Raw genomic sequence first — 14,849 nt, 5'->3', positions numbered from 1 at the left:
GAAACAGTAACTCCACAAGACTGGTCTTCAGAGACCAAGATTTCCCAACTGAAGGCTGAGAGATCAGCGTGTGGCGCACACTCACATACACCCGCCATCTTAGGTCTTGTTTATCAGGGTGTCTCACCAGCCTGGGGCCCACTAAGCACTCCAGGACGGCTAGTCAGTAAGTTCCAGGAGTCACCTGTGCTCAATTACATGCGGCCAGCCCCATCACACCTGGCTGGTTTTGTTCTAATGTGGGTTCTGTCAGGGAGAAATTCACTAGGCTAAGTCCCAGCCCAAGGGTCAGTGGTGAGAGTGTTGTGAATACTACTACTTCCACTAGGGGGCGGCAGTGCATGGCTTGGATTCTCTCCACTCCTGCTCAACCTGCAAGAGCAACACAGGGGTGACATCTTTGGGTGGCATGTTGTGGGCTGGTTTGGGAGTGCTCAGCATTCACAGCTCACATTTATAAACATTTTAAACCACCATTACGCCTGTGATAAGACTTGTTTTTATTTTAAAATTGTGTGTTGGCATGTGGTGTGAGCACAGGTGGAGGCAGAGATACGCATTGCGTGTCTTCCTCTATTGCCCTCCACGGTATGAGAAATCTTCAAACTACATTTCTTTACTTGACTATTATTTGGGTGTGCCTGTTTGGAGGGGAGAGGGCCATTCGCAGAAGTAAGTTCTCTCTTTTCACCACATGGGCCCTGGAGATTAAACTCAAGTGGACAGGTGTAGCAGCCTTCAGGGGCTGAGCAATCTCACTCGTCTGTTTCCACCTTATTTCTCCAGGCAGGTCCTTTTACTGAACCTGGAGCTTGCTGTATTGGCTGGAACCGCTGGCCAGCACATCCGTAGGATTCACCGGCTTCTGTATACCCAGGCCTGGGGTGACCTACACACACCAGCTTTTACGTGGGTGCTGGGAATCTCAACTCAGGCCTTCCGGCTTACACAGCAAGCACCTCACCAACACACTGCCCCAGCACCAAGACTTGTTCTAAAACCTCAAGGGATTTTGAACACTCAAGGGCCAAAGAGGAGCACACCTTCACGTCACCTGTCAGGTTTAAATGTAATTAACCCTGCTTTAGCTTACAAGTCCACCTCGCCTGATCGCTCAACTAACCCTGCAGACTCCATCTGTAACTTGGCCTCTTCCCCGAGACCCTGCGTCGGAATGACTGCGGCAGGAGCCCCCCAGTCACCTCTGCCTTCTGATGGTGAGGAGTGAGAGAGATGGGTCAGACCCACAGTCTCCCAGGCTGCGCTTCCAATTCCATGGCTGGTTTTCCTCTATGGAACCAAATCCTGTATTTTTATTGTGACTTTCGTCCCTTCTGGATAACCATACACACCCAGAGAGACAGGAAGTTTGGGGTATAAAACATGAACTGACAAAGCCCCTTTCCTGCTGAAAGGACTCCTCAGATGGGAATCCGCCATCTTACCTATGAGAACTGCCTGCGTGGGGCTTTATGAGATGCCACTGTAGTTTATGTAAGAACGCATAACTGTGGTCAACATCAGTTATTCACCCCTCCCACTAACTGCTTTCTTAGGTTTCCCTCACAGATAAGCAAGGGTGTATACGGAATAAAGAACGATACTCTACGGCAAATGACATCATCTGCTAGCTCCCCCGACTCACATAAAACAAACATGCTCAGAGCTATCTGTGGCCACGATCCATGAGGTGCAAGCTCACACGGACCATGGCACTGACTGTCTCTTCTTTGAGAAATACTGCAGAATAAAGGCCACCAAGTACACAGCCTCAAACTGTGAAGACACCTGAAGGACACATGGCCCAAGCTCGCATCCCGTCTGACGACATCAAGACGACTAACCTCAAGCAGGTAACCTCATTCGTAACCCTGAGCCAATTCAGGTGCAATAAACATCATTACCGATGGACTAGCATCTCAGATGACCTATGAAGATACACCGTTTTCAGAAATGTGCGTGTTCCATGGGCAGCACTCACGGTAGATTCTCCCACATCCTCCTCTCTGAGGAGTAAGGGAAGAGCACTTGCAGCCCTGCCCACAGAAGACTGGCCGTCATGGGCCTCTGCTGCCCCCTGCTGGCAAGAGGATGTCTGACAAAAAGGGAAGCAATGGCCACCAAGAGAAGCAGCTTAGCCTCTGCATATCCCCGGCAGGCAGGCCCAGGCTCTGTATCCCATTGCCTGGATTAACAGAAGGGGCTGTATTTACTGCAATGCAAGCTTTTTCTTTTTTGCAAAGGGACATACATGATCCCAAGTTTCCCCAGAATACCTAGGTAGAGATGAGCAGTATACGTACGTATACATTATACACATATACACATTATACACATAACACAGTAGACGTTCATTCTCTTTGCAGGCTTTTGGCCAAGTTCCATGAGGAGCTAAAAGAGGCGGTGGCAGGAAAGGCTAACGCCACCAAATCAGAACTCAATCTCGAGAGTAAGATTGAGTCCTGGAAGATGTGATAATTTAACAACTCAAGAAGAGGAACCGTGGAGACACAGGTGGAGGCCAACGGAAGCAGAGAGAGCAGCGACAGATGACTGAGGACAGCATGCCACTGAAACTGAGGGGAAGGCAGGGTGCCAGCTTCTCCGTGGGTTGCAGGGAGAGAAGCCAGTCTCGCCGACACGCTGGTTCTGCAGCGGCCCAGCCTGTGTCTGTCCTGCCACTGAGTCCCTGATGCTACCACTGCCTCCATCTGCAGGGAGGGGCGGTTTCCTGGCTGGGCTGTCACTACGTTCATCTGACACCTATCTCTAGAGACGGGGCCTTCGTCCGCTTAGGGAAAAATCCTCCAGTGTTCCTGCATTTATTTCAGCAGAAGGTAAAGGACCATGGCCTAGATAATCTGGGGAAAGTGAGCTCCAACAGCCCAGCGTGGCACAGGGGACTGTGTTTCTGCTGCAAAACAGGAAATGAAAAGTGAAAAATAACAGAAACCCTGGCATTCTTTGCTTTAACTCCTTGCTCATTAAGCCCAACAAAGGGTTAAAAATATAAGTATTATAGCCTCAAATGTCTCATAAATATGCATCCTACTCTACGGGTAAGAGCACAGAACCAGAACTGGAAGTCCTTACTTAGTTCAGCGAGTGACAGACGATGAGACAGTGTTCTGAGAGAAGCCTGGACCCCCAGGGTGAGATTTAGCTTTGACTTTGTTGGTGAAAGTGTGGGAAGCCACTGTATAGGTTTGTTTGTTTTGTGTGCTTTTTTTCTAAAGTATTTATGCGAATGGATGTTTAGTCTGCATGTATGTCTGTATACCACATGTCGGCCAGGAGTCCCTGGAACTGGAGTTAAGATGGTTTTGAGCTGCTATGTAGGTGCTGGGAATTGAACCCAGGTCCTCTGGAAGAGCAGTCAGTGCTCTCAACCACTGAGCCGTATCTCCAGTCCAAATTTTATGTAGGTTTTCTGACACAGGGTCTCACCATGTAACCTTGGCTTCAAATTCTATATGTAGAGTAGGCTAGCCTTGAGCTCGCTCACAGAGAGTCATCCCCCTGCCTCTGCCTCCTGAGATTAAAGGTGTGTGCCACCACACCAGAGAAGCCTCACTTTGTGCCGCCCTTCTCAGGACTGTTTCCAATACAAGGTGGAGGGAATGTTGTCTTTATGCATGAAGAGAGAGGTCTGACAACCACAGCAGATGGAATTATTGCGATTAGGGACGATGGAGGATATTAATAACCATGTATTAAAGACAGTACCGGGAATGAGAATGTGGTTTTGTAGGACTAGCTATGTCATGCTCGGAGAGGAGAAGAAAAAGCTCTTGAGAAAACAGAAATAGAAGCGGAACTCCACAGATGGTCTTATTAATTTTTCATGGACCGCATGACCGGTACCTTTTAGGTTTTCTGCTTTGAGAAACCCATAGGTAGATTAAAACACCAAAATGTCTAGAGACAGGGTATGAAGCTGTTTGGGTAACTGGTAGAAGTAAATCTAAAAGCCGGTCCCACGTACTAGCAGAATGGCTACGGTGAAGTTAGGAAAGCCCGCAGTTAGGAGGCGAGGCGGATGGGAAGGTCTTGGTTGCAAGTGAAGGGCCTGGAGAGCAGACCCCAACCGGATTCCATCTTACCATTGTCTACAGATATCCCAAGCACACTTGATATCTTTCTCACACTGAAAACACAGAAAAAGTCACTTTGTTACTGGATGCTTTTCCATACCCTCGCAAATCGATTCACGGGTTTTAAAAATTCATTTGCAGGCGGGATGTCAGAACGTGGGCGCTCAACCAATTACACGCATGGAGCAGGACCCAGATGTGATGGGAGGAAGGGATGGGGGATGCGCTAAATTTAGAATACGAGACAGTGTCTGGCCATCGGCTCTGCCGAATTCTGTCTGGAGTTAGGGCAAAGAGATTAAGCGCTTTCAGATGGGCGCTGTAGCTGATTGGGCTCCACGTTCTGTCACCCCCCACTGCTCAGGACACTCCTCCAAGAAAGGAAACTCTTCTTCCTAATTGTTTTGCTCTGGAAGAAAAATCAAGTCCATGACGTGGTACGGTGTGGCCGGGGCTGTCCCCTCTGCGACGGCACAGAGATGGCTGGCTGTTACGATGGTAAGGCATGGGACTTACTGTGGTTAAAAGTGACAGAGTTATCCAGGCTGCCCAGCTGCTGCAATCTGGCATGCATCATTCCTGTTCTGTTACGGGAAACAGGCAATGTCTGAGACTTTCGATCATGACCTACGGGTCCCAACCCCTCCTGGTTCCTGTAACATGAGTGACATGGGATAGAAGCAAACGTTAGATGTGTTACGACAAGCGAGACAGGAGCATTAGTGAAGCTGGGACACAACACAGGGACAGCAGGGCTACACGAAGCCAAGTGGCCGGGGACACAGACAGCCGGCAGCTCCGACACAGTGCATGGCGAAGCCACCAGACTTCGAAGGAGCAAAACCAAGCCAAGGCATTGAGTCTTTCTCATGATAAGAAAGTCTGGTGGAGACGCTCTTTTCAAACAAGAGCGTTGCTCCGGGGTGGAGGGAACAGTCAGCATCTGACAAGAGAGCACTGCAAACCTCTCCGAACTACGTGGCATGAGCAAAACTTTATTCTAATTAAACAAGGCACCAACAGAGGCAGAGGACACATGCGATGGCAGGGGTTAAATGAGTCAGTTGAACTCCTGTATTCTTACCCAAGCAGGAGGAAGTGCCACATACTTTGTTAAACTTGGGAAGCGGCCGAGTAGAGAAAACAGACAAGTGTCCGGGTTAGCAATCAGACAGCTCACTTCCCTAGTGTGTACCATCACCAGAGCAGACGGAACCAGACTATGACACCTGTCCCCCGTCCCAGAGCCAACCGTGCCCCTTACAGTGTTACTGTGTGTACAACAGGGACATGCAGGGATTGTCATCAACAGCATGCTGCTGGATCCCTTCCCAGGGACAAGGAGAAGGCACAGTGTTCACACAACCACACCACCGTGGACGGCAAACACTGACGACATTCATGTCATGGTTCAAGACCCCGGTCACATGCAGCAGAGACCATGACAATCTTTGTATAGAGCAGCGTGTGTCTTTCCACAGTGCAATGAACAAAGTGATCACGTCTCTACCCCCGCCTCCCGAGGCCCATCCACTCTTAATTAGTCCATATTCTATGCAAATATATACAGGGGCTTACACAGTGACAAATTTCTCTCCAAAAGCTAAATTTATATCCACTAATGGGGAGGGAAAGAAAGAGCCACTTTAGAAATTATTCTGAAATATTTTGTCAGGAAGGAGCCGGCAGCTTCCCAGTCACCAGTTGAAGCTCAGAGGTTTTATCCTACTTGGCAGAATATTCTCCTAATGCCTTACTGTGATGGAACTGTTGCCAAGCACAGAGCCTTTTGGTGGTTAGCTTGCCTATCTTCACCAGGCAGTGCAGAAGAGAGGAAGTCAAGCTATGTTTACCGACATCCAGGCACCCTGTATATACTTGCATTTTGTACTTGAAAACAAACATAAAATCACAATGATGATAAAAACAGAGGTTAAGACCAGGGAACTTTAAAATGACCACATTTTCAATTAAAACAAAATACTAATAAGAGGAAAGTGCGAAATGGTCTCACTAAACTTGCTTCTTTTTAAAAAGAGGACACAAGCTTTCATTTCTTAACACAAATCAGAATCCCGAAAAGTTCTCGGATGTCCCCAGCAGGGACAGCAGCGGCATAGAGTCAACCACACTCAAATGCCGTGCCTACTAACATCTGTTCTGTTTCGCTGCTGTAAACCACAAGGAAAACAAATTCAATTAAAACTAGACTTAGCAGGCTCTCTTTAAACCAATGCAGTTTTACTTATAACCAACCTGTTAAAATATAATAGAGGACCATGCTGGAATGCCCTGCCCCCCGACACAGAAAGACACATGGACAGACAGATACACGGGGTGGCGGTAGGGCAGGGGAAGGGGCTGGGAATGACAAGCTGTGCTGGGAGGAAATGTCCCCAGGGGGCTGTCTGATCACACTTCTGTACTCCTGAGTGTGGAGAGAGTGTGGGCAGGACAGGTTCGTGGGGAGACAAGGTACCAACAGAGCTGTGTGAGACAAGAACACGGCACTTCCTGACTGGTCAGAACAAAGGAAAGCTCCATCCATGTGAAAGGCCAGTGATGAGCCACACAAATCTGACACAGGCTTTTAGAAACAGTCTCTTAATTATGGAGAAAAAATAAATAAAAAGAACGGTTAGGTGAGAACGTAGCTGCTTCTTAGTTGGGAGCAGGGGAGATTTTAAAGCCAGATAGGACACAAACTCATTGGGGAAGGAGAGAGCATGGGGAGGGGACAGAGAAGGAGACAGAAATGAGTTAGGATCCAGGATCCTCCCGGGAGGATTATCTGTGGTGTACTGTCGCTATGGGAACGAGACAAACGAGACAGAAGGAAGGCAGGAACGCAGACATAGACGAAACAGTTCCACGGTTCCAGGGCAGCAACCTGAGCTCACGGCTAATGTGTGGATCCCACCTGCTGGCCACCACACAGCCTCACAGACAAGGACACTCCATGTCACAGGTCACCCCACAGTACCTGGCTATGTAGCGCTTCCCCATGTACTGGAACTGGTGCAAGCAGACCCTGTGGACAGACGACAGAGAAAGGGCGGTTAAAACTGTGTTCCGTCCACAGCTTTGTTTAAGTCTATTCACCATAACAGAAAGGGTACTGATGACGTACCAGCCCTTAACTCTTGGCTTTGAGGAATGTTCTATAAGATCCTCCACTCAAAGAAAAGCATTAGCATATCCAGGGAAGGCACGCACGCACACACACACACACACACACACACACACACACACACACACGGCCATCAGAACTGCTGTCATGGATGGAGTGCATTCTGCCCTTCAGGGCTTGCAGACCTGCTCCAAGGCACTGTGCCTTAGAATGTCTTGGAAATTCCCATTGGCCCTGTTACTCCTTCCCTGCCTGAGTCTGAATGAGGAGCTCTGTCTTTGGGCTCAAGCAGATGGAATGGTCCCTGACAGATACCAAGTACAAAACTCTCTGTTTTGAGTAAAGCCACAAAACTGAACCTTCAAAAACCATGCAGTTTAATAGTGGTAGCTAATATAATGAGTTCTCTGGTTCACTTCTGCTAGCAGGTCAGGTCCCTAGGCTTCCCCTCACAGTTCTGATACACACAAAGCTCAGAACAAGATTTCCATGTGAGTTTCTTCAGGTAGCTTTTGCAGTAGACAGACACAGAACTGTCTAAGTTATCATACATTCAACTGTGAACCGAATAACCAATAACAGAGCTGAGCAATTCTCTTTCTTTGACTATGGCGTGTGTTTGATTGAGGGGTGCTGTCTGAGGTGCTATTATAGGTCGATAAATGTTAAATTTCAAAAACAGCCCAAATTCTGATTTTGAAAAACTATTTGCCTTTAGCAGTTTTAGATAAAGTGCTATGATCCTGTATTTCTAAAAAATAAAGAGTTTAAATGAAATCAGAAACATATCCCAAAGAGGTAAAAACAAAAACAAACAACAACAAAACCCCAACCGAGCATAGCAGCCACTTAGCAGAGAAACATTTCGCACAGTTTTATCAAAGTGGCTTCAGAACAGAGCTTTCTCACCAGCTACAGACAATTATTTATGTATCATACAGATGGCCACTGCTGATGACTCATGAGGGAAACCGAGTCACGCTCGAGGACACGGTGTCCCCACCCCCGGCTGGAAAGATGAAGAGGCCACAGGTAAGGACAAAGCCACTCACTCAGATATGGTAAAGAAATCCATCAGCTCGGCGGTCGAAGCCTTGTTCCAGTACGTGAACAGCGCATCTGAAACAAGCATTGATTGGTCAGAGTCACAGTAGATATTACATATATTACGGATGATCACTTAGGACACTGGGGATAGACTCCAGAGTGTGGGTCTCCATCACTACCTATTTTATATTTGACCGAAAGGCAAACCTCACTAGTGGGCCCTCCTGGACAACACACACAGCAGGCTTACTCAATTCCCAGACCACTCAAACTTCTGAACTTCAATAATGCATCACCTAGTGCTGTGTTATAGTACGAGCCCAGCCACTTAACTTGTACATAATGTGCTCTTAACAGACTAGAAAATTGGAAGAATCTAAGAGGCCATAATAATCCAAAGTCAGCTTCTCTATTTCCATCTATAGAGACCTTCCCCCTCTTCGTAGGACTTATTGACAACGAAAACATCTGCTGTTTTGCTTTTAAAGTTATTTTAGATTTGTTTTTTATTATGTGCATTACGTGTGTCTGTTTTGGGAGGGCATCTCATCCCTGGAGTTGGGAGTTACAGGCTGTGTGAGCTGTCCAGTGTAGGTGCTGGAAACTGAACTCTCCAGCCCCTGCCTTTGAGTTTTAAAGGAACAATATAGATCGGCTCTACCCGGATGTTTCCACGCTGCAGAGAATCCTCTACGGGCGACCGTAAGGGGACTAACCAGTCTCTATTGATGGACATTACGGCACGGCTGTTTTTTTGTTCTAAGCACGCTTTGCTGACCATCCTGTCATATGGGTCTTCCCATGTGTGACCAGCTACACCTACAGGAGGAATTCTTGAAATGGATACAGGATAATCAGTGGCAAACACATTTGAATCTCTGTGTGGAACCTCTCGACGGGGCACATTTGACATGTGTGCATGCTCAGGAAAACGGCTTAGTCCTTGGAGGTTGAGATGGCTGTAGTTCTGTATTCTACACTCACCAGCGGCAGGGACGGGAAGGGAAGACATGGGCTATGTGGCATGGAGCTGTGCCAGGCTGTGCTAGGTGCTGTCCCAATTTCATGGCCATGTCACCCAGTCCTCAGTCTGACCCCATGTGGACGACAAGTTCTCATTTATAGGTTATGCTATCAGAGGCTCAGGGAAAAGGCTAAGTGTATCTCCTATTTTCCTCCCTAGAGAATCATGGCTGAACTAGACTACAGGTGGCCATGTTCTAGGGCAGGTCTGACTCATGTGACCAACAGTAAGGGTGTAAGCTTCCCCCGGAGGGTTCTGAGCTCAGGTAGACAAACGGCTGAGTGGAGCTGACCATTACAGGAAGGTGAGCCCTGAGGAGCCTCACAGTGGCCCAGCGCGCATCTGTGGCTACACCAAGCACACACCAGCAATGTCCCTGCTAGTCCTGGCTCTGGATAGAGGCTACTCAAGGAGGTTGCTTGAGAAGCACGGAGCACACGGACTCGTTACAGTGGGAAGGAAAGGGTGTTTAAGCTGCAGTGTGGTTTGACCACCTCTGTCGTCTGGCAAACCATCTTCTGGGTCGTTTTCTTCCTTGACTCTACCACACACACACACAGATTAAGACTACGAAGATTTCTAGGGCTGACTGAGAGCTTTTTAGTGCTACCCATTTAAGAAAACATGGAGACTATTTTTATGACCCAGGATTTCTAGAATGGGATTTATCTAGAAGGCCTGGTTTCTGTCCTTAAGAAAACATGGAGACTATTTCTATGACCCAGGATTTCTAGAAAGAGATTTATCTAGAAGGCCTGGTTTCTGTCCTTATCCCGGCATGAACTGGAAACCAGGTAAGGGTAGCCTGTACCCCATCCCAGGGCTCTGGAGGTGATGGCAGGAGGGTCAGAAGTTCAAAGTCACTTTTGGCCACAAAGGTCTAGCCTGGGCTATATGAAACACTATATTAAAAAATTCCATTTTAGAATTTGTTTTCTAGAATAAAAGTAACCAATTTTTCCACTTCAAGGCTTCTATTTCTATAGCATTCAGCAAATTAATACAATTTTTTTAAAAAAAGAAACAAAGATGGGATTCTCTTAAATATTTGAGATTTTCAACTAATGCCACCTAAAATGATTTACTGAGACACGGAGGGCAAGGAGGCGGGGTTTTGGCTCTACCCACGGTCGGACGCGCCCTGGCTCTACCCACGGTCGGACGCGCCCTGGCTCTACCCACGGACGGACGCGCCCTGGCTCTACCCACGGTCGGACGCGCCCTGGCTCTACCCACGGTCGGACGCGCCCTGGCTCTACCCACGGTCGGACGCGCCCTGGCTCTACCCACGGTCGGACGCGCCCTGGCTCTACCCACGGTCGGACACACTCTCGCTCTACCCACCGTCAGACATGCTCTTCAGCACATACAGGAAACACATGAGCAGGCTCTTGATCTCGGACTGGTCCAGTTTGTCACAGCGAACCACAGGATTTCCCAGCGTGCCGCTCGGCTGGTGCTGAAAGGGAATGCAGGTGAGCTTGCTACTCCACAATGCGCACACATCTCCCTTCAGAGAAAACGGAAGACTACAGACTGCAGAGACCTGGTTACCCGCAGGCAGAGTTCACAAAGAAACTTCTCGCGCAGGTGTAACACACACTGCTGCCACCTCCGGCTCTGACTAAGGGAGAAGCAGAAAGGCACAAACCTTTCTTTCACACCTGAGGAACAGTTTTCATTATGCCAAGGGGAAAAAAACTTCTGAAATGCCAAGTAAAATCTCATGCAAAAAAAACAAACGCATGTACAGGAGGATCCATTCCGGGAGGGAGGACGCCAAGACACCACACAGCCCTCATCTCAGGTCAGCGCAGTGAGCCTGAGCAGTGGCTACAAACCGGCCCTGAAGCCGGCAACTGAGGCCTGTCATTCAGGGCACAGCATGGGTGTGCTGTGGGAGCGGACGGAGAAACACGTGACAGATACACAAAAGGACACACAGGGACACACAGCACAGCAATACCAACCACGCTAAGCGGTGAGGCCGCTCCTCAGTCAGCTGACTGATACAGCAACATCAGAAAGCTTGGGACTGAGGAGAAGCGCGGTTTTACCACTAGGAAGCAGCAGGATCGGGTTCACAACGAAACAGCTTAGTAAGACTCTTAGATCGTAGTGAAAGACACAGAAGACTAAAAACAATCCTTCAGGTTGTGTTTCCAATTTAAATCAAGAACTTTTTCTTTTTTTGCCAAGTGCCAAATGAAAAAACTCATAGAAAAAAGTGTTGGTGGTTAATTTATATATATGTCATATATAACACATATATCAGGTTCAACTAGTAAGATGTAAATCATTCTCATGTAAGGGAGAAATGCAGCTGTCATGAGTGGTAAAAGCACCCTGAGCTGAGCCAGGAGCCGACAAGGGAACTCAGTACTTCTTGCAGGGAGAAGACGGGCGTAGCATGCCAAGTTTCCTCTGGCACAGGTGGAACTGTTAGGAGGGAAAAGTCCATGGTGACCCGGTGTTTCCTGGCTGACTGGCAGCTCTCCTCCTCTCCCGCACTGGGCACGACACAAGTGGAGTGCCTCCGGAGCAGCTTGTCCCTCTACACACGAAGGCATGTCGGGGTCAAGGGAAAAGTTCAACACATCATGACAGACCCAGACTGACACGCTCACGTCTTCAACACACATGTGCCTAAAGAAAACTGCGGCAATGCAGTTCACAGAAGACCTGGTGCTGAGGCTGAGAAAGGATGTTATGGAAGCTAGAAGCACATCCCTAAACGCCTGTTTATTGGCAGAAAACTTTCTTATAACTTGAAGTCACTTAGAGACACAGAGCCCCAAGAATACCAACCTACCAGGTTCCCAGTTAATATCTAACCTTTATCTTCTCCTACAAGGTTCTAGGGAGGCTGTGGCTGAGTAATGTGCACAGGAAGGTTTGGTAGAATGAAGGAAGTGTGTGTTAGGAACGGGTACAGTGTAACCAGAATGGTTCAACCACAGCTCAGCACTGGTAAGATTAACCCAGAATCGTTTGCTCCTGCCTGCTCCATTGTAAACACTGCCTGGATGGGTGTGAGACTCTGGAAACAGGAACCACAGTTTCAGGGGCCTCCAGGGATGCAGAGCTCCCCAGCAGGGTGCTTGCCTGACGTGCAGAGGGCTCTGGTTTCAGGTTACCAGCAGCACACTAAAATGGTAACAACTGGGACACAATGAATTCAAGGTCTGAGCCACAGCCTTAGCCAAAGCTCGTCGTCGTCTACTGCGTGCTGAGTAAGGTGTGCAAAAACAACAACCCCAAAGGTCGCGTGGGATAAACAGCAGGATGCAAGGCGGGTTACCCTGGCCACACCCATTACAGAAGCAACACCGCGTCAAGGGAGAGAGATCACCTTATCCAGGGAATTGCTCTTTTCGGGGTTCCTTTCCGGAAGGCTGTTCCCGGAGTCTGTGCTGATGAGAGAACCTCTTGAGTCGGCGTTCCTCACACTGTTGATGTTGGGGGTCGAGGCTGTGTATGGAGATGCTGAGGGGACATTAAAGGGAGACCCAGCTTCGGTTAGATGGCACAAAATAAAGAGAAGTACTCCATTTCAAGAGGAACCGTTTCCGTGGCTAGTATCCTTCTACAAGGGCATGACTTGAGAGTTGTAGCTAATAATTTTAACTTTTTAAAAAAGTTACTTTAATTTTATGTGTGTGTTTGTCTGCATAGATGCATGTACACCATGACTGTCGAGTGCCTGTGAAGCCAGAAGTCCCGGGATTGGAGTTACAGATGGCTGTGAGCAGACACGTGGGTGCTGGGAATGAACCTAGGTCCTCTGCAAGACCCGCAAGTCCTCTTAACCACGGAGCTAGCTCTCCGGTCTGTCAATGACATCACCTTTGAGAACCAGGGGGAAAGGAGACTGAGAGCAAAACAGTCTTCCACTGCGAATTCACGTACTGGGAGCTACTTTGGTTTGCTCAGACTAAAGTAGCACACATAATTTCAGAACAGGATTCAAAAAGAAAAAAAGGATAAATCCAACCAAAACATTTTGATCAAAAAGTAAACTATGTCATAAGCCTACAGTGTGCAACCTGTATGCTGAGCTGCCTCAGGGAAGTCTCAGGAAGTGCAAGGGAATATTAAGGACCCATAATGACACTGGCCAGAGACTGCATTTCAACAGAGGACCCTGCTATGCTCCCTCTGCTGACATCACTCTTCCTACAGCTGGTATTTAGTACTTCGCTATGGTAAAAGCGGATTTGGGTCTGGAAATGCGATGAAGAAGGAAAGAGACCAGATCCGTCATAAGCCCCTTCCGTAACTGCACCCTGCACGTGCAGCAGCACAGGTCCATTGCTGCATGTGGGTCATGCTAAGGAGACCCGTGGCTCCTTGCTATCCTCCCAAGGAATCTCAAACCCTGACACTGAATTCTGAATTGAACACCATGAATTCCGAAGAGAGAATCAGATGAGCGAATCCCCTCATTGTGGTTTGATCACTTCCACAAAGGCTGCAAGGATTCCTTGTGGTCCTGTTAAGTGCTGGCCAGAGAAGACAGAGCATTAAGACCTCCAACACGGTGCTAGGGGTAGACTCATCTCCTTGGCCCTGAGAGTGCATTATAAAGGACGGAGACCACAGTACAGCTAAGCCAGCACGAACAATGGCAGCACGCATTCTCTATGGCAACCACTCTACACACTGCATTAACTTTTCATCCCTGATGATAAGCTTAGTGGAGAGGGGGTAACCAAGTCATGGTAGAGCCCAGATGTAAAGCCACTCGAGCTAAGCTACTGCTGGGACCGCTCCAGCAAACCCTCCAAAGGTCACTTCCCTGCTCACACCACGGCTTGGCATCTGTACAGAGCAGGGCAGGAACACGAAATGTCCCCAACAGTCGATGTTTGTGGGACATTTATCATGGATGTCCCTCTGCATTTAATACGTATCAGCTTTTAACCCATAAATCTTTATATATTATATATATATATATAATAATACATACATAGTTATATTTGGAAAGGGGGATATAATCACAAAGATTATCCATAAAAACAAACGAGCTCCGGGACTGGGATTGGTAGTGTAGGACAGACTTAGACACTGGCACGGGCTTTCCGATGTCACAGTCTACTCCCATTGCATAGTCTTCTCCGTAATGATGCGTTAACACGAGAGAAGGTGAGAGCCCCGATTCAGGAGGCACGATCCAGTCCTGTGAGTTCAGTGGATGAGAGGCCCGTCTTTTCCCGCCCCATGAATTTGTAGCGTTAGCGGGTGGCATAACCACTAGCCACATCAGGATGCTTCACTTATGCAGATGTGGTTAGCAGAGGGGACCCAGAGGGAGAACCAGGCTGTGGACCCCCTATGAAAACCCTTTGGTTAGATCTGTGTGTGCATGCAAATATATATCACCACTCGCATCATCAGTATCCGTATCAAGCTGCAGCTTCATTAGTCAGACTATAAATAGGTGCATTTTCTCACAGACAGACTTCTCTGCTGGAGGAGTCTTGATTTATGCCATCTGTTTTCCTCCCCACGAAGCTGTTTTACATATGGAGGAGGAAAAAGGTACAGGACCGAA

At 48.1% G+C, this 14,849-nt stretch overlaps 1 protein-coding gene across 11 annotated transcripts in view; it reads right to left on the bottom strand.

Moving 5' to 3' along the window:
* Dock9 (dedicator of cytokinesis 9) overlaps nucleotides 1–14,849 on the bottom strand; it is a 240,697-nt gene that overhangs the window by 43,769 nt on the left and 182,079 nt on the right. For 5 of the 11 annotated variants that reach the window (XM_057785900.1, XM_057785897.1, XM_057785899.1 and 2 more), the window contains exons 34-38: nucleotides 12,648–12,781; nucleotides 10,640–10,754; nucleotides 8,277–8,343; nucleotides 7,078–7,125; nucleotides 4,104–4,147 (exon numbers count right to left, since the gene is read on the bottom strand). In XM_057785900.1, coding sequence (XP_057641883.1) covers nucleotides 4,104–4,147; nucleotides 7,078–7,125; nucleotides 8,277–8,343; nucleotides 10,640–10,754; nucleotides 12,648–12,781 — 408 coding nt within the window. Of the gene's footprint in view, nucleotides 1–4,103; nucleotides 4,148–4,610; nucleotides 4,748–7,077; nucleotides 7,126–8,276; nucleotides 8,344–10,639; nucleotides 10,755–12,647; nucleotides 12,782–14,849 lie in introns of all 11 variants that reach the window. The other 6 variants (XM_057785894.1, XM_057785901.1, XM_057785896.1 and 3 more) reach the window with 2 other exon arrangements.

Source organism: Chionomys nivalis, chromosome 12, assembly GCF_950005125.1.
Source record: "Chionomys nivalis chromosome 12, mChiNiv1.1, whole genome shotgun sequence".
In the NCBI taxonomy this organism is placed as follows: domain Eukaryota; kingdom Metazoa; phylum Chordata; class Mammalia; order Rodentia; family Cricetidae; genus Chionomys; species Chionomys nivalis.
The sequence above is the reverse complement of the archived record's forward strand: the minus strand, read 5'-3'. Positions and strand labels throughout refer to the sequence as shown.